At 39.6% G+C, this 19,859-nt stretch overlaps 1 protein-coding gene across 4 annotated transcripts in view; it reads left to right on the forward strand.

Annotated features, from left to right (window-relative positions):
* The first annotated feature begins 20 nt into the window (after positions 1-20).
* LOC102495607 (E3 ubiquitin-protein ligase RNF103) overlaps positions 21-19,859 on the forward strand; it is a 111,045-nt gene continuing 91,206 nt past the window's right edge. Inside the window, exons 1-4 of one of the 4 annotated variants that reach the window (XM_006168365.3) lie at positions 21-700; positions 3,617-3,756; positions 13,722-13,837; positions 19,506-19,570. In XM_006168365.3, coding sequence (XP_006168427.1) covers positions 475-700; positions 3,617-3,756; positions 13,722-13,837; positions 19,506-19,545 — 522 coding nt within the window. In that variant the 5' untranslated portion in view covers positions 21-474 and the 3' untranslated portion in view covers positions 19,546-19,570. Of the gene's footprint in view, positions 701-3,616; positions 3,757-13,721; positions 13,838-19,505; positions 19,571-19,859 lie in introns of those variants that run through there. The other 3 variants (XM_006168364.3, XM_006168366.3, XM_027768266.1) reach the window with 3 other exon arrangements.

Below are 19,859 nucleotides of genomic sequence, written 5' to 3' on the forward strand. Positions count from 1 at the left end.
GGCCGCCGCCCCGGTGCCCCGGGCCGGCCGCCAGGCCCCCCGCCGCCTTGGTGGATCGCAGTTCATTTCGCTCTCTTCCTCCCCCTTGGGGTCCCGACGCCCGAGGGCCGGCCCCGCCACTGGGGCCCGAGACTCCGCCGCGGGAAACGGCCCTCATTTTGTTCTTGCCCGCAGGCCCTTCCCGCGCCCTCCGCTTGCGGCGTTTAATGGATGGGGGTTTCTGAGTATTTCCTCTCCCTTTTTCTCGCCTTCTGACTGCAAGGCCGGACGCGAGACTCCGCGCCTCTGCCCTCCCGGTGTCTCCCTCGCACCCGCGCGGACACAGATCCACCTGCCTCCCCGCGGGGCATGGCCCGCTGCTGGGACACCGCGGCCTGAGACTGCCCGCCCCGGCGCCCAGGCCACGCTCCGCCGCCCTCGACCCTCCGCGCCCACATTCTGAGCTCTCTGCAAGGAGAGGAGCCGCCGGGGAAGATGTGGCTGAAGCTGTTTTTCTTGCTCCTCTATTTTCTGGTCCTCTTCGTCCTGGCCAGGTTTTTCGAGGCCATTGTGTGGTATGAAACTGGCATCTTTGCCACGCAGCTCGTGGATCCCGTGGCGCTGAGCTTCAAGAAGCTGAAGACCATTCTGGAGTGCCGGGGCCTGGGCTACTCGGGGCTGCCAGAGAAGAAGGATGTCCGGGAGCTGGTGGAGAAGTCAGGCGAGTCTCCTGGGGTTCCCTCCACCTCGGATCGGGCTGTTCCCCCAGAACGTGCGGTCCGTCCTAGGGCCGAGCAGACTGCCCCGAGAGCTGCCCAGGTTTTTTGTGCAGATTTTATACAATAAAATATATGAACCCTAGTTTTGAGAAAGGGACTGAAATGATTTGCAGGAGTGGTGGTGGGGTGCGTTTAAAGGTTGCTTTTTAAATGACAGTTTAAAAGTGGTAGCTTAGTAGCATTGTTTACCAAGTTGAACGATTTTCTCAGAATTAAAGAGTGTCAATCAGTTACAAACGGGAAAGCATTATTTATCAGTTGAAATGCATAGGGTATAAAAAAGGAAAATCTCTAAAACATTGTCTGAAGATAGCAGTGTTTGTCAGGATAGTAGGAGCAAGCTACCGGGAGGGGAAACATCGTTAGAATACTTAATATCAAAGAAGCATTTGGGCCTAAGATTTAAATGTTGAATTAGGAGTCTAAATATGAAGGATTCACTGCACAGAACTAACTGTACCGTTTGATGAAAATAAGGTGAACATATTGTATGAATGCCTGCCTTGTTTGTTAGTTTATTTATATTGGTCTTTTTTTTTTAATGTCTTGGACATAAACTTTTTTTTTTCTTGATCCTGTGTCACAAGCACCACTGCATCACTTAGTGGGTTGAAAAATAGTGTTGAAATAGTGCTAAAAGAATATTTACGGTATTAAAAGAATTTATTTTCAGCAGTTGTTGGTTTGGGGTAGAATAGGGTGAGAAATACAGTGAATTTCTCCTCGCCACTGGACCTAGTGTATCTTTGCTTCAGTGGACTTCCTGGAAGGGGAATGTAACTTGAGACAGACATTCTAGATTGCTGTAGGAAGCATTTAAAACTGATTGTTATCAATTTTTTTTGTTGCAAGTATATCTGTCAGCTGTGTCTGTTACAAGACACATTTTTCCCTCTTATTATTATTTTTTTTTAGAGAGATTTTTGCTGTAGGGCTAGTGTGCACGCCCGAGAGACAGAAAGTGAGAAATCACTCCCTAGGGGGGGATGGACACCCAGCAGTCCTTTCTCTTCCATTCTCCTCTCAGGATTTTGGGCACACTCGCACAGGTGCTGAGCATGAGTTTTAAGCCACCAGATCCGGGACTCGAACCATTTTCAACTATGTGGGAAACTACGGGGAGTCTAGCAACACAACCACTACACGTCTGCTGGTCCTTCCTTATTTATTAATAGTACCCAATAGCCATGAAAGGAGATAGACAAGAATACAAAATCCATGGCAGTTTAACACTTGTATGTTTGCGGGTTAAGGGTAATGTCAATAAAATTCATATCTTAATGTGAGATGGGGAAGGAACCCCTCCTACCCTGCAAAAATGATACATTTTTCTTTAAAAAAAAAAAAGAACTCATGTATATAATTCATGCCCTTTGTTTACTGACAGGTTTATAGTAACTCACTACTACCCTAGGGGGAAAATGGAGAAAAGTAAAAGATCTCTAATAAATAAACTCTAGGTTTAGAAATGAGAAGTGTTGTAACTGCCAAGGCTAGATCATTTTTCATGGTAAAATAATTTGATCACTTTTTTCCTTTGACTTTTATCTACTATTGCTTCCTTTGGGCCTAAAATGACTCGTCATGTTGAATGTACAAGGAGACACATATAACCTATGGAATGCATGTAGGACTCAGATCACATATTTCATAGCGTAGAAATCTGGGTATGGCAATTTAATTTTTAAACCTAAATATTTATTGTGAATTATTTTTCTTTGGTCACAGTTCAGTGCCTGGTTTTTCACTGTGTATTGTTTAAGGCACAAGTCAAAGTAATTTTTTTTTTTTTGGAGAGATTTTTTTGCTATAGGGCGTGTGCGTTCGCCAGACAGAGAGAGACAGAGAGACAGAAGGTGAGAAATCACCCCCCCAGATGGGATGGTCACGCCGCAATCCCTTCTCCTCCATTCTCCTCTCGGGATCCTGGGCACGCACGCACACGTGCCTGGTGTGAGTTTTAAGCCACCAGGTCCGGGACATGAACCGTGGTCAACTACGTGGGAGTCCACCAACATAGCCATTACTAACTGCTGGTTCCCACAAGTCAAAGTAATTTGACAGTGTTTTCTTTTCTACTTGAAAATTCAAGGTCTAAATTTATGAATGAATGTGCAGTTTGTTCTAATAAAGTTCTAACCTCCAAGTCATGTAAACCCTGTTGCTGTTTTAAACAGGGCTAATGGCCAATTCTGGGAACCCACTTTTAAGTCAGAAGCATCTAAAACGTAGTGTTTAAAAATGAAGCCTGCAGGGAACCAGCAGTTAGCGTGATGGCTATGTCACTGGACTCCCACGTAGTCGACCACGGTTCGCATCCCGGTCCTGGTGGCTTAAAACCCACGCCGGGCGCATGTGCGTGCGTGCCCAAGATCCCGAGAGGAGAATGGAGGAGAAGGGATTGCGGCGTGACCATCCCCCCTGGGGGGTGATTTCTCGCTTTCTGTCTCTCTGTCTCTCTCTGTCTGTTTGGCGAGTACACACGCCCTATAGCGAAAACCTCTCAAAAAAAAAATGAAGCCTGCATATGTCATACACACAGTAATATTGTGATGGCTTTTTGGGCTGGTACAAATTCAGTAATTTCATAATATTACGTCGTGAGCCCTCTAGAATATAAGCTCTTTTCTATAAGAGATGGCTTTTTGTCATTGTTCACTTTCGCCTGAAACATAGTATGTTCTTATTGGTACATACTTATTGAATGTATGAATTTTAAATGAGTATATTCAGATTGTTTTCTGTAGAATGCAGTGAAAATATAATAACATGATTTGTAAGTGTATAAAACGGAATTAATCATTGTAGTTGGAAACATGGGATTTTGAAATCTTACCAGTGTTTTTTTTTTTCTCCAGGCGACTTGATGGAGGGTGAACTCTATTCTGCGCTCAAGGAGGAAGAAGCATCTGAATCTGTTTCTAGCACCAATTTCAGTGGTGAAATGCACTTCTATGAGCTTGTAGAAGACACGAAAGATGGCATCTGGCTGGTTCAGGTATCAGAAGCAGTGGTCGTTCTTAATAGTTTGAGGACTTTAAATAGAGCAATTATGCTTATCAAAATAGTGTATAGCAGCCAAGGACACTTCTCTGTTGTGTCAGGTTTCTTAGACATAACTCAGTTCGCACAGGAAGGCTCTAGTGTCCTCTTAGACAGGTTTTGCAGCCCGAAGAAAATGAAAATTGAAGAATAGGAAAGGGAAAGTTGGGAAAGAAAGTCGACATTGGTTAGGTGCTAGATCTTCACTGAAGTGAGAAACATACTCATCAAATATTCCTTTTATTTAGTGATTCACACTATTTCTCTCAATTCTTACTAATTCCAGTTTTGACGTTAGTAATCTAAGTAGTTTTTTGTATCTAAAGGAAGAAGCTTAAAGTAAAAGTAAAGGAATGCTTTTATTAGGGATATAGATAACTTTGTAACTATAACGAGCTTTTGTGAGGAATAACGGGGCAGGGCTTGTTACTTTGCTTACAGTGATAAGATTTTATATATACTTTTAAAATAATTATTTAATTTTTATTTATTATTATTTTAATTTGCTATAGGGCACATGCACTCACTAGAGAGGGACAGAGGAAGTAAGAAAGCAAGCCTCCGGGTCCAGGACTCAAAATGTCATCAGCTATGTGGGAGTCCAGCAGCACCCTAACTACCATGCCACCTGCTGGCCCCTGAGATTATAGTTTTTAACTTTAGTTTTTATTGATAGCAAAGCTGAGCTAGCTGGTGGCATGGAGGTTTAAAGCAGCTGGATCCTACATGGCTGGCTGTTAAGTTCGAGTTCCAGACTGGAGGCTTGAAAGTCTTGCCAGGCGTGTGTACGTGCATGCCAAAAATCCTGAGAGGAGAGGAGAGGAGAAAGGATCATGATGTGGTCAACCTTCAAGGGGGGGTGATTTCTCACTTTCTCTCTCTTTATCTCTCTCTGTCTCTCTCTAGCAAATGCATGTGCCCTATAGAAAACTATAAAATAAAGATAAAAACCTGAAATTTAATTAACATAATAAAATTTTAGGACTATGTATGGTCTTAAATAAAAATCACCTTTTATGCTTCCCAAAGTGTGGCTTATGGTACATTAAGGGGCATACATCATTTATATTTTAATGTAAATTAGAAAAATCTATATTATATCGAGTACATAATTCCATGGATTATTGCTTATTACAAGGATAAGTTAGTTCAGTGTTTAAAACTGTGAACTCACTCACTTAACATAAAATAAAAGTAAATAGCATGAATATTATTATATTTATGAATGCAGTCTATGAATGGCTTGAAGCTTAGAAGGCATATGAGTCTAACCCATTCTAAGGGTCTGAGAGGTGAAGTTGCTTGCACAAGATCGTGGGACAAGATATATTGAATATATATATATATATGTGTGTTTGTGTGTGTGTGTGTATATATATATATATGTGTGTGTGTGTGTGTGTGTATTAAATCCCATGTCCCCTGATTTTCCATCTGTTGCTCTTGTCATATCATACTGGAGCTGGCAAAGTTTGATTCAGAATATCAAAATTTAAAATAGTTTCTTCAGGGACCAGCAGATGGCATAATAGTTATGTCACTGGACTCCCATGTAGTTGTCTGAGGTTCAAGTCTCAGACCTGGAGACTTAAAACTCATACTGGACACATATGCATGCCCAAAATTCTGAGAGGAGAATGGAGAGGAGGGATTGCAGCGTGGCTATCCCCTTTGGGGGGTGATTTCTCACTCTGGCGAGTGCACATGCCCTGTAGCAAAAATCTCTCTCTAAAAAAAAGAGACTTCTTCATATTTCTTTCTGAGAACAAAACTACAGAATGTTCTGAAACCTTAGTTATAGGTCTGATACCTATTACTCACTGACAGTATGATTATGGATACATTTTTCTATTGCATGTGGCCTCAAATATTTATTTTCATCTGAAGATGGAATAATACTACAGCCCATTATGCTAAAGGATTGTGGTTTGGGAATTCGTAGGAAGATTACATTGGGTATCCATGGCCTTTCCTTTATTGTAAACTTCCTGCTGCATGTGGCCTTTTACCCTGCAGATACTCTATTGATAATTCAGTAATTTTTAAATTCAGCAAAAGAAGAATCTGGGAGGGTATAGGGTCAGTCTATATAGCATCTCCTTCTAATTCTATTTCTATTAGTTCTAGAATTATTCTAATTCTTTTTTTTTTTTTTTTTTTTGGAGAGGTTTTTGCTACAGGGCACATGTGCTCGCCAGACAGAGAAACAGAGAGATAGAAAGCGAGAAATCACCCCCCAGGGTGGATGGCCACATCCCTTCTCCTCCATTCTCCTCGGGATCTTGGGCAAGCACGCACACGTTCCTGGTGTGAGTTTAAGCCACCAAGTCCGGGACTCAAACCGCAGTCAACTACATGGGAGTCCAGCGACATAGCCATTACGCTAACTGCTGGTCCCAGAATTATTCTAATTCTGTTTGTTAGTTAGTTGGTATTGAAAAATAGATTGTAGTGGGCCAGCTGGTGGCATGGTGACTGGATCTCTCACATAACTGACTTCACAGTTCAAGTCTCAGATCCAGTGGCTGGAAAATCACACTGGATACGTGTGTGTGTATGCATGCCCAAAATCCTAGGAGGAGAATGGAGTAGAAAGGATTCAGGTGTGGCCATCCCCCCGGGTGTGATTTCTTTACTTTCCCTCTCTCTCTCTGGGAAGTGCACACATGCTCTGTAGCAAAAACTTAAGACAAAAAAAAAAAAAAAAAGAAAAGAAAAGAAAAGAAACTGGAGCATCTTTAAAAGCTTTAACTTATTAGTAAGTTGTTACTCCATTTCTTTCTCTTGATATTCTAACCAGCATGATTGAGGAAGATTTATTGATTTTGATAATTTTACGTTATTCCTGAGATTTAATTAAGTAGGCAGTCCCACTTTCTTGTGTTCAGGGGCTAAATGTCACTCATGGTGTCTGACCTCATGGAAATAAATGGTGAAGATGCTGAAATTTGGAAGAGCCATGTTAAAAGTCTAGAAGTTCTTTTGGAATGTGGATACTACCTATAAACAGTAAGCATATTCTGGTTCAGTAGCAGTAGGTTCCGAGCTTAAAAATAATCTATTTTTGAATGTCCTATTAAAGTTATCCATGAATTAAATTTTCTGACGTTTGACAAAATTTATCACACAGTTTACTCAGCCAGGTACGTGGTTCTCAGGGTCCCGTTGTGGGCCCTGAAGATAAACCTGGAAAACACACCAGGTCAAGACCTTCTTTCAGGAAGCTCACATTCCCATTGGGAGAGGCAGATAACCAAATAAATAAGTATTTGATATTCTACCAGTTAGTGGAAAGTACTAAGAAGGAAAATAGGCAGAAGAGACAGAATGGCAAGGAATTCTCTAAGGTGACACTTGACTCAAAGGAACAATTAATGATAATTAATGCTAACATTATAAATTCTAGTTGCTAAATTCATTCTTCTCTCAAAATATTTGTAAGTCTCAGAGGCATAAATAGTCGAAAGATGACTCCTAAGAAAAATGGAGTGTATTATATGATTTTCTGTGTACAAAATGGTATGATAGGACACAATTTTCCCAGTGACACCCAAAGTTTGCACTGATCACCAGTATCTGGCTTATGTTCTTTGGGGCCAGTGACTTAGATCTGACAAATGGCTGGGTTGGTCTGGAAGAATAGTCTCCTGGCAGGACAACTGAGAAGAGTCAGATTGAAACCCTGTTCTTGGCACTGAGCTAACCAGCTAAGCTAATCAGCACAGACACCATGGTGTAAGCTCTTCCTAGAAGATTGGGGTTTGTCTTTTTGTTTTGTTTTTCCCTTAACTATGCCTCTATTTTTAAAGAATTGTTTATTTTTATTTATTCATTTATTGTAATTTGACCAGAGAGAGACAGACTGAGAGAGAGAGAGGGAAAATGAGAAAGCAAGCTACCAGCTCCGGGATTCAAAACGTGGTCAGCCGTGTGGGAATGTCCAGTGCCTTAACCACCATCCCACCGCCCCCCCCCCCCCCGCCTTTAACTATATTTAAAACCGAAATATCTGCTAGAAACAGAAAAACTCAGTTGGATGACATTCCTTCAGCTTAGATCATAATAATTCAGTCTTTTATAAAGAATAACCTTCAAGAATTCAGTTTTTAACAATTTGAATTTATTGTTCTTTTCATTCTATTTATTTTAAAAGAAAGTGACTGGGACCAGCAGTTGGCGTAATGGTTATGTCACTGGACTCCCATGTAGTCAATTGCAGTTCAAGTCCTGGATCTGGTGGCTTAAACTCATGCCAGGCGTGAGAGGAGAATGGAGAAGAGATTGCGGTGTGGCCATCCCCCCCGCGCCCCCGGGGGTGATTTCTCGCTTTTTGTCTCTCTGTCTCTTTCTGTCTTTCTGGCAAGTGCACACACCCTATAGCAAAAACCTCTGAAAAAAAAAAAAGTGACTAATTTGCCCTTTTTTTTAGTCTAATTTTGTATTAATAGTTAAAGATGCGTACAAGCTGTAGCTATCCTATCTTCTCTATAATGTGAGGCAGTAAGTAGAACTAATTTTTGTTTTCTTTTTTCTTCTTCTATTTTTTTTTTTTTTTTTTTTTTTTTTTTTTTGATTTGCTGTAGGGCACGTGCACTTGCCAGAGAGAAGGAAAAAGAAAGAGAAGGAAAGTGAGAAATCACCCCCCACACCAGGGGATGGCCATGCTACATTCCTTTTTCATTCTTCTCTTAGAATTTTGCACACACACCCAGTATATTTCTCAGGCCACAGGACCCAGGACTCGAACAATGAAGTCAACCATGTGGCGTCCAGCACCTTAACCACCACATGACTGGCTGGCAATAATATTCATTTTCAAGATAGTGGCATACATATAACATTTTTACCAACGATTACCATGTAATCCATGAAGAACGAAGTTGTCTTTTTTGTCAGATAGTTCTATCATTTTGAGTTTTCCCATTTTGTTCCTAACCTAAGCTGGTATCTTTGGTTACTTATTTACTTTAAGGTTTTTGGAATTTTTTGATTCTGCCACCATAGTCTTTTTCTTGGCAACACAGATAGAAGGTTAGGGGAAGTAAGAGGCATGGTGGTTAAGACACTGGACTCCCCCAAGGCCAACAATGGTTCAAGTTCCAGATCTGGCAACTTGCTTTCTCTCTCTCTCTCTGGTGAGCTCATATGCCCTATAGCAAATTAATAATAATGATAAATTTAAATAAATAATTCTTTAAAAAACACAAGTAGAAGGTGCTTTTCTTTGAAAAGCTTGGTTAGAGAGGCAGATGTTACAGTAGATAGGCTTCTGAAATAGAAAAGTTAGCATAATTTATGGATTTTATTGATTCTCCTACTATTTCTATTTCTATTTTGACTTCTGTCATGGTTCAAAGAAGAATATATTTGTTCCCTTCTAGATATGTTATGTCATAAGGAATTTAAAGTCAATTAAAGCAGTAAAAAGCATATGATTTGAAGTTAACATTTGGGTCAATATTTACTGAACTATTATGTCAATGTATATCCTGCTTGGCTGAAAATAGTTAATGGCTGATTTTAAACTTGTTTATCTTTGCTTCTAAATAATAGTTTTATTCAGAGAGATTCTAACATACTTATCCATTATGTGACACTACTCTGGAGGCAAAATACATGGCAAGCTCTTTTATCCTGTACTTTATGTTAGTGGAAAATTTTTGTCTTTACGCTAATGAGAATACCAGGAAAAAAATTAAAATACACTGAGTTTTGTTTGTGTCAATCACTTGTCCTCACTTTTAATGACTTTATGCAGTTTGCATATATATTCTTAGATTGGTTTATGATTTTGAAAGTAGAGGTTTCCTGTTACAATGAAATACTTAGAAATGTAGAAAATATAGCACAGTACCCTTGTTGTTCCAAGGAATTACATAATTTAATTAAACCTGTATGTTGTTATGTGGAGATTTACAATATTTAAAGAGATATGCCAAATGTTCTAATCAGTTATAAACCCCACCTCTAAAATATAGGCAAAGCATATTTTAAAATCTGCTGTTGGATATCTTTGTATCTGGCTGAGGTCAAGTATGATAATGTGCAGTTGCATAATAAGGTGCTGTTTATGCTGCTGTTTGTCCAGAAGATATTCCTGGTGACAAGTTTCTGGACAGGAACTTCCATTGTAACAGAAATCAAGAACTCGGAGTCATCGTCTTTAGACAGTCTATGAAATTAGAAGTAGAAAAATAAGTTACTAAACTGTAAAAAGTTGAAATAGCTTACTTTGAGTAAATACTTAATGAGTACCCAGATTAGATAGGTGCAAGGAGCACAACAGTAAGCAAGAGTAGGGATGCCAGTTAGAGACACAGAGACCCTGGGAGGGAGGATGGAAAGATTGCTTCACTTCTATCCTGTGTTGTCAAATCTGTTCCAGACCTGAAACTAAAGCTGTACTTGAGTCCAGTATTTTCCTAGTCTCTGAAAATATTCCCCGCAGAGAATTCAGCCTTCATCCTGAACTGCTAAGGATGTCACCCCTTTTAATGAGACCAGCAGTGTGGATTCCACCCAGAATCATTGAGTGCTTTTTTACATGGGAGCTATAAATTGGGAACTCTTATTGCATAACACAGCTGCTAGTATCTTGTGCTGTGTGACCCAATCAAATAAGTTTCTTTGTGAAAATATTAACATTTTTGTAGTGTTTGTTTACTTCAACCTCTACCATATTGAATTTACGCTAAGCCTTTAGTTGAATAACATTAACTATATAGGACATTGGGCAAAGCAATTTTTTAATTGCATAGATCTAGCTATTGGGTTATATAAAATGCTTTCATGATACACTGGAGGATTTTTCATTTTTGTGTAACTCTCTGTCAGGGATCCTTAAATTCTCTAAAAAGATGCTTGAACAGTTGCTCAATAATAAGGCCCTGGGACTGAAAATTGTCATGTACCTGCCCAGGAATGTTCTCAGCTTTTCACTCACTTCTGCTGTCTCTGCTGGACCAAGAGGTGTCTGGGGACGACCGTCTCTTTTTTTTCCCTCTTTCTCAATTTTAAGACTCTTAATGATAAGTATGAACGATACCTGTGCAGTGGACAGGATTCTCACTGAAAGATGCCTCTAGACTTAGGGCTATATTTACATAAACCAAGGCAACCTCTTAATTCCTTGAAGCAATGTTACTATAAACACAAGCCTGAAATACTTGAATTATTTGCAGCCTTGATCAGGAAATGGGAAAAGGTCTAAAAAGGGGATTTTTTTAAAAAAATGAGGGCAAAGAGCAGGGGGAGATAGTGATATGATTGTACAGAAACCTCTTAATCCTCCTGAGAAATCTGAAAAATAAGTTCAAGATATTTTGATTACTTGACTAAAAGAACTACCATATTGAACTTTTAGTGGTGTCAAAGAAAAAGTGAATAAATAGAAGCCTACCTTGGTTGATCTTCCTGATTCTTCAGGCAAAACTTCTAAAGTACTGTTGTACTGTAGAAAAATAAGAATGCTGGGGACCTGTTGGGTAGTGTGAATGGTGTGAACCTCCTTAGAAAGAGCATTTACCCACTAAGACCATGTCCTCAAATAGCCCTCTTCTGGTTACCTTATCCATTCCAATATTTAAGTAAGGTCTCATAGAAGAATTCGTTAAGACCTGGTAGCATAGTGGTTGAGTGTGGTGCCTTGGGAGATAGATCCTACATGACCAGTCACAGTTTGAGTACTAGCTGGTGGTTTGAAAAACACCAGAGTGTATATGTGCATGCCTAGATCCCTAAAGGATGGGGAGGTGGAGACAAAGGAGTTAGGGCTCGGCCATGCCACACCGAGGGCCGCTTTTTCTCTCTCCTCCCCCAGAGCATACGTGCTGTCTGGCAATTGAAGAAAATAGTAACGCCATTTTTTTTTTTTTTTTCGGAGAGATTTTACTTTTGACTTTCAGATGACTGTACTGTATTATGATACAGATGGTTTGTGATAACGTGAAACACAAGCGTAAACTGTAGATTATAGCATCTAGAGTTAAGAAAAGCACTTGCTTTTTTAAAAAAATTAGTTTTCTACAGGACAGAGAACGAGTGTGCACATATGAGAGAAAGAGAGAGAAAAGCATCCTGTTATCACATTGCCAGCCCTTTCCCCAGGCCTCCAGCTTGTCACAGTCATTGGCACACATGCCTGGCAAATTTTCAGGCCAACCTGGGGATCTGAACCTGCAGTTAACCATGTAGCTTTTAGCACTGAATTCCAGTTTGCTCCCAACTGTGTTAACTGCTGGTTCCTGCCATTTTTTTTTTTTTTTGAGAGATTTTCACTGTAGGGCGTGTGCACTCGCCAGACAGACAGAGACAGACATAGAGACAGAAAGCGAGAAATCACCCCCCAGGGGGGATGGTCACGCTGCAATCCCTTCTCCTCCATTCTCCTCTCGGGATCTTGGGCACGCACGCACACGGGCCTGGCGTGGGTTTTAAGTCACCGGGTCCGGGACGTGAACTGTGGTCGACTACGTGGGAGTCCAGCGACATAGCCATTACACTAACTGCTGGTTCCCCCGCCATTTATTTTTATGGAAAAATACTGCCAAAAGCATTTGCTTAATACCCTCATGTATTTGTGTATTTATTAAACATCAAAGTTTTGTCACAAGATGTTCAATACACATGTATGCCTCTGTAACTATGGTCATAGTGTCATGGTACATTGCAGGGGCCACTGGACAGTAATCTGTTGGCACACATCAGGTCACTTGTGTCACCATGCTTTCTGTCTGCTTCTGCTGCCCTCTGTCATTTGTTAGACTTTCTAGTAGGGAGACCACAGATGAGGTAACTCTTGCCCTTCCCAGGGAGTTGACTGTTGGCACACATTTCACACACCCACCTGGAACTTCACTTCCTGGAGGCTTTGTGAACATGAAAATGGTCTTTCCTCCCAGAAAGATTAGAGGCCCCCAGAGTAATGTGTTGTAATTTAGAATTGAATACTATCAGTAATACAGCATTTGTAACAGAAACTTGGCCTGTAACCTAGACTTAAAATAAATCAAACAGATGGTTTCATGATGACTTTAGACATTTTTGGCTGGCTCTAAGTTCTCCTTTAGTTATTTTTGTGTTTTTGTTTTCAATATTTTTAGGGTTTTTTTACTGGTATCTTCATCAAAATTCTGCCTTCATTCGAGGAAAGAAGTTTAGGGGATAAAGAAAAAAGGTGTTAACAGATAGAATGGCTAACATTTATAAATAAAAGAAGTAATTACATATTTTGAAGGCTAATTTATTCTTTCTTTCTTTTAAAAAATTTTTTTTGTCTCCCAATTCTAATTGTGTTTGAAAACTATTTATGAAGTTGAAATTTAACACTAAAATTAGTTATGGTGATTCTTTTTGTATGTTAGAGCCTTTTGTGACTGTTAAAGAAAAAGCTATCCTGAAGAAGTGGTATGACTTAGTGAAAGTATAGCTTAATAGAGAACATGTGTTTGACTCTTGGCTCCATAATTATACTTGGAAAAAAGTGAAATCTGAACTTGTTGAACCCACATGTGATAATTTTTAGTAAGCTTTATTTAGATTATTTAAAATTTTCAAAGCGAAGAGCAGTGACTGCAAGGACCATTTGCTTCCTGTGTAACTTAATTCTAGACGAGAGGCCACATGGTAGAGGACCTGGCTTGCTTTTCCTAACGGTTTTGACTACCCCTCTATGGAACTGCCTCCGTGTGTGGGAGTTTAATGTACTGTGTTCAGTGTGTTAAGTCCTTTCCAGTTGGACGGTTACTCCTTCTAGAAGAACTGCAATGGTAATATGATAAGACAGTAAACAAGAACTAGGAAGAGAATGTCTTTTTTCAAAAAAGTGAAATTATATTGTAGATATAAATGTGTGGTTTGACTCTGTTTTAGGTCACTAAGATCATTACAGTTTCTTTGTTTTGTTTTGTTTTTGGGGAATAGGTCATAGCAAATGACAGAAGTCCCTTGGTGGGTAAAATTCACTGGGAGAAAATGGTGAAAAAGGTGTCAAGATTTGGAATACGCACAGGCACTTTTAACTGTTCCAGTGATCCCAGGTAAGTTGAATAGGCAATTATTAGAATCCTGACCAGAAACTTTCTTGCTTAATAAAGATAATGATGATAGATGCCACCTCAGACTGAGACCTTGCTCTAACACCTAGCTCACTGTTGGTTACACAGGTGCTTGACTAGGTTTTTAAAAGAATTATTTAATTTTATTTATTATTATTATTTTTTAATTTGTTATAGGGTACATGTGCTCACCAATGAGAGACAGAGAGAAAGTAAGCTACCAGGTCCAGGACTCGAACCACATTTGGCCATGTGGGACCAGTACCTTAACTACCAAGCCACCTGCCAGCCCGTTAAATTTTTCACAAACTGGAAGTTATTGACTTGGTCTCTGAGCTCTCTCTGTCTTTCTCTCTTTGGATGTTCTTGGCTTTAGGTGAGGTCTCTATGCTGGTCTCAATCTTCTAAGATAATCCTGACCCTAGTTTGCATTTCTTTGCTAATTTTCATCTGTTCTGAAACTGTTCCTAGATACATCCTTTTCACTAAAGCTTGGTAGTTGCTAATGTATGTAGATATACTTACTTCCCTATTTCCTTTATATGTTTTGGCTACAGTGGACAGTGAGTTGTAGAATACTGTCGTAAACCATTGCTAAAACTCCTATCCTTTAGCCCACATTTGCTTCACTTCTCACAAGCCTTGTTTTGGCCACTAGTAATGTAGGGTAAGGTTTACAGTAGGAGCTCGCCGAGAGCTGAAGATTGGAAGGGAAGTTTCTCTATCACCTCACTCATATTTAGTCTCCTTACCTATCCACAAAGCCTTCAGGCTCATCTTCGCCAGAAAAACTAATCATGTCCCAATGTCTTTTGCTAAATAGTCTGAGACAACCTAAGTCTTAATGTTTGATGAAAAGGAAATAATTGGTATTTCAGTCTTTCATTTACCAAATGTTTACAAAATTAATATGGTATTAATATATGGCAACTGATCATAGCATTTGGTCTAATTCCATAATTTCCAAATGGAGTCTTTTTTGTTTTAAAGAATTATTTAATTAATTCTATTTGTTTTTATTTTTTTTTTATTTGACCAGACAAAGAGAGAGAGAAAGGGAAAGCGAGAAAATAAGCCTCTAGGTCCGGGACTTGAACCATGGTTGACCATGTGGAAATCCAGCGCCCCAACCACCACACCACCTCCTGACCCCCCCCAACAGAGTGTTTAAGTACTACTTTAAAAGAAATCAGTGCAACTAAATAATTTCAAGCATTATAGCTTATAAATATGTTAGAAATATCAAATAAAAACAGATTTTTAAAAATATAAAGGTTATGGCCAGTCCGGTAGTACAGTGATTAAGCACTGTGCATTGAGAACTGGATTCCATGTGGCTTACTGCAATTCAAATCTCAGACCCGGTAGCTTGAAAAGTATACCAGGGGGAACCAGCAGTTAGCGTAATGGCTATGTCGCTGGACTCCCACATAGTTCACCGCGGGTCGCGTCCCAGACCCGGTGGCTTAAAACTCACGCCGGGCGCGTGTGTGTGCATGCCCAAGATCCCGAGAGGAGAATGGAGGAGAAGGGATTGCGGCGTGACCATCCCCCCTGGGGGGTGATTTCTCGCTTTCTGTCTCTATGTCTCTCTCTCTCTGTCTGGCAAGCGCACGCACCCTACAGTGAAAATCTCTCCAGAAAAAAAAGAAAGAAAAGTATACCAGGTATCTGTGTATGCATACCCAAAATTCTGACGGGCAAGAGAAATAGAGGAGAAGGGATTGCACATGACCATGCCTCATTGGGGTTTGCTTGTTCTCTCTGGCAAGCACACACACCCTCTGGCAATAGAAAAGAAAGAAAGAAAAATGTATAAGGGTTAAACACATAATCTAGAATATAAGTTGTTAGAATCAAAAGTAAACTAAGCACAACAGACAATGGAGATAACCTAGTAAACACAAAAAATGGAAAGAAATAGTAGTGGATTTATTTTAGTGTAATCTTACAAGGCACGGTTCATTGGAAATACCGTAATTTAGTCAGCAGATCTCGGTGCAAATTTTCCAGCTCTTCTTTTGAAAGGCTGCTTCTGATCCTATATTAGCTGAGGAATGGTGAAGAGATACATGTAAGCCACTTCCAGATATTCTCTAAATCCTGCATCTTCATCTTCAGATAATGCCACTTCTTATTTATCACCAAAAGAGGTATTTTATGAGTAACTTTTTGCTTCTTTGTTGATTGTAGCTATAATTTTTTCATTATAAAAAAATTCTGATCATCTTTAGCTTCATCAAAAGATTTTGGTGTATGGTGATGTATCAGTTTCGCTATTGGATTCATGTCTCCTCGTTTAGAAAATTTTCTAGAGTAAAAATAGTTCTTGTGTAGAAGCTGTACTAAGTCACGGTCAATTTCTTTAGATTTGTGACTGTGGAGGTACAGAAGAATGAAATATAGAAAAGGGTGTTCAGAATGTCAATGAAGGGAATAACTGGCAAAGAACAATGTTATTCAAGAAGTGTTTTAATAATTATACATTGAATAACTGAATCATCATCCTGATCTCACATTTTTTTAAATACCAAAACTTCATTCCACCATCTGTACTGGGTCCTTTGACTGTAGTCCCTTTTGCGGGATGGCCTCTGGGGCAGCCTTCTCCAGTATGCCATCTCCATTGTAAAGCTGTACTTTTCTGACCTCTTTAGCTGTCTTGAAAAGGTTTAGGACCACAGCTTCTGGGCAGCTTCCGACCAAAAGTCTAGTTAGAGCAGTTTTAACTTATTTGCCCACATACCCAGCAGGGGCGGCCTTACCTGGTTCTAACTCTCTCATTCACCAATTAAGGAATCTATTTCAGAGGGCTTTTCCTGCCAGGTCTTTGCTCTCTTTTTGGAGAAAGTAGGTATGGTAGTTATGTGTGTATTTGCAGCAATTCAGGAGACTGGAGGGGAGGAGGGTGGGCAGGTAGTAAAGAGAAGATGGAAGACATGAGAATTGCAGGAGCTGAGTGATAAACAGACTAGGAAGACTTATAGTGAGAGTGTCAGGGATGGGGGCGGGGGGGGCGCTATGGAATAAGCAAAGAAGGGGAATTCAAAGAGTTATTGGAGAGAGAGCCAGGAAAGCCAATTGGGGAGGCCAATGCCTTTGCCTGAAGAAACAGCATTACATATATGGAAACACCAAGGCTTCTTTTTAAATAAAGCATGCCACACAGAAACTGGAATATCCCAACTCACTTTCCTATCATTTTTGGTCTTAAATGCTCTAAGAGATCTCAAAAGGTCTCTAAGAGAGCTCAAAAAGTTTATGTTAAGAACTACAGAGGGGCACCAGATGGTGTGAAAGTTAAGGTGCTGGATCCCACATGACTGACAACACAGTTCAACGCCAAGACCTGGCAGCTTGGAAAGTCACCCCAGGCACACGTGTGCACGTGCCCAAAATCCTGGGAGGAGGATGGAGAAGGAGGGATTGCAGCATGGCTCTCTTCCTTGGGGTGTGGGGGCTGATTTCTCGTGTTCTTTTTCTCTCCTTTTCTGGTGAGTGCGTATACCCTATATCAGAAAAAAACTAGAAAAAAAAAAAAAAGGACTCTAGGATATATCGTCATTGAATTTATTCAGGCCGTTAAAACATTTTTTTTCAAATTAGCAAGAACAGTATTTGCTTTTTGTTTTTGTTGAGTCTCTGAAGCCCAGAGATTTTTTTCTTAAGATTACTAATTACTTCTCCCATGAGAGGGCGCAGGAGAGAAAGACAGGCACCCCCCAACAGAGTCCTCATGCCATAATCCACTCCCAGCCTCAGCTAGGACCACAGGCACCAATGGGTGCACCCCTTACATGCACAGGGACATCTCAGAACATATACCTGGAACTTCCTAGTGTGAGTCCAGCCCTGCAAGGCACTGCATTCCCACCATACCACTGCAGCTGGCCCAACAGTGAAAGTTTTTATATTGATATAAGGTAATGCAACATTATTCTTAACAGTCAATATGTACGTTAGTCTTTTGTTTAGCAGTGGAGTTTTAAAATTAATTGGTGTGCTTTATCTATGTTTTGGATTTCCTTAGAACAGTGTTTAGGTAAATGTATATTAGTAACCTCATGTTTTGTAAATATAAGAGATTTTTTTTTCCACATCTAAAAAACATGATTTAGCTTGGAAAAGATAAAGGATGATAAAGGGAATTTAATTTTCTTGGGTACTTTTAAATTATGTTGATCTGGAATGATGAATCTTTTTTTTTTTTTGAGGGGCTTTTTTGCTATAGGGTGCATGCGCTTGCCAGAAAGATAGAGAGACAGAGACAGAAAGCAAGAAATCACCCCCCAGAGTGGGGATGGCCATGCCACATCCCTTCTCCTCCATTTTCCTCTCAGATCTTGGCCATGCATGCACACATGTCCAACGTGAGTTTAAGCCACTGGGTCCGGGACTCGAACCGCAAACTACATGGGAGTCCAGTGACATAGCCATTACGCTAACTGCTGGTCCCTGGACTAATGAATCTTAAAACTATTACTTAGCTCTGAACTGAAAAGAAAGCACATAATACATATTCACACATCGCTTAATGATGAGATATGTTCTGAGCAATATGTTGTCCGGGGATTTTTTTCATTGTACAGACTCGAAGGGCATACTTACACAGAAACCTGGATTGTATAGCTACCTACACACCTAGGCTGGCAGGCTAGCCTAGTGCTCTGCTGTGGTACGTGCAGTCTGTCTCTGACTGAAATGTTATGTGACACAGGACTGTATTTGGTTTCTTGCATGAAGAAACATAATCACCAAGATCATACCTATTTTACAGAGTAAGGTTTTCTGTGACAAAAGGCTGTCAGTTAATTTATGACTCAAATCAGAAGCCAAGGTAGTTTACAGGAAGATAAAAAGAATGACCAAGAATGGAAGTGTGTCATCTTAAGTACCATATGCAATTAAAACATGGAAGCTACTTAAAGATATTTAGGATGTAAATAAGGCATTTATTTATCTATTTGCATTTGACTTCTTGCTTTTTTTGAGGAAAAAGAAATAATAGAATTAATATCAGTTATTATTTCACAGTGGATAAATACATTGTTTAGGGATAGAAGATACTTTATTTTGTAGGAATATATACTCTTAAAGCCATTTCAATTATAACAGTATTGATATTAATGGAATCTATTTTGTTAAGGAACTAATCAAATCAACAAGAAGCTAAGAGTCATGGTCTGTGATTCTGAGTCACTCAGTTTCCCAGAGTCATTGCTAACCTTGTCTTTAAGAAATAAATGCCTTTACTTCTCTTTAATTATATCACAAAATTCTTGAGATAAAATTAGTTGTTATCCTTATAAAACCATATGCTACACATGGCAAGACTTTCCTCTCTGAATCTGATGATATGAATGTGCAATATGCTAATTTAATTTAATAAAATATAATTCATCCTTATTAAACTAAGTAAAGCATAAAATACATTTTTTTTTCCTAAGTATATGTCCTAGGATTATCTTTTTTTTTCTTTTGAAGTTTATCCCATGAGTGAGAGAAATGAAGAGAAAGGGAGAGAGGGTCTTGACACAGTGACCCACCCTTGGCTTCAGCAAGCCTGAATCATGGGCACACATTGCCTTGAATACTCAGGGAAGTCTCCAGACACAAAGCAGTAACCTTCCCATGTGGGTTTGCCTTGCAGAGGGATCCTGTTTTATGGCTGCATTACCATCCAGCCCTAACATACGTGGTTTTTATATGAATATTGTGAGTAGCAAAATCAAACATTTGCTATTATCCATTTATAAATCTTTAACAAGTAAAATGAATCCACATAGATTTTCCTTTTTTTCATCTTCATTGCAGTAAATGTTACATATCATAAAATTGAATATGGTAAGTTTTGGGGGGAAATCTTTTTTTAAGAAAACAAAGGAAAGTGCTTTCACATGTAATTTCTCTACTGTATTACAACTTTTCATTTTTTAGTATTTCTTGCCATTTATCACCTAGTTTTTTTTTTTTTTTTTTTTGGGTTTTTCTGTTAGGGGGTGTG

The sequence above is a fragment of the Tupaia chinensis genome, unplaced genomic scaffold, assembly GCF_000334495.1.
Source record: "Tupaia chinensis unplaced genomic scaffold, TupChi_1.0 Scaffold145741_1, whole genome shotgun sequence".
Lineage (NCBI taxonomy): Eukaryota > Metazoa > Chordata > Mammalia > Scandentia > Tupaiidae > Tupaia > Tupaia belangeri.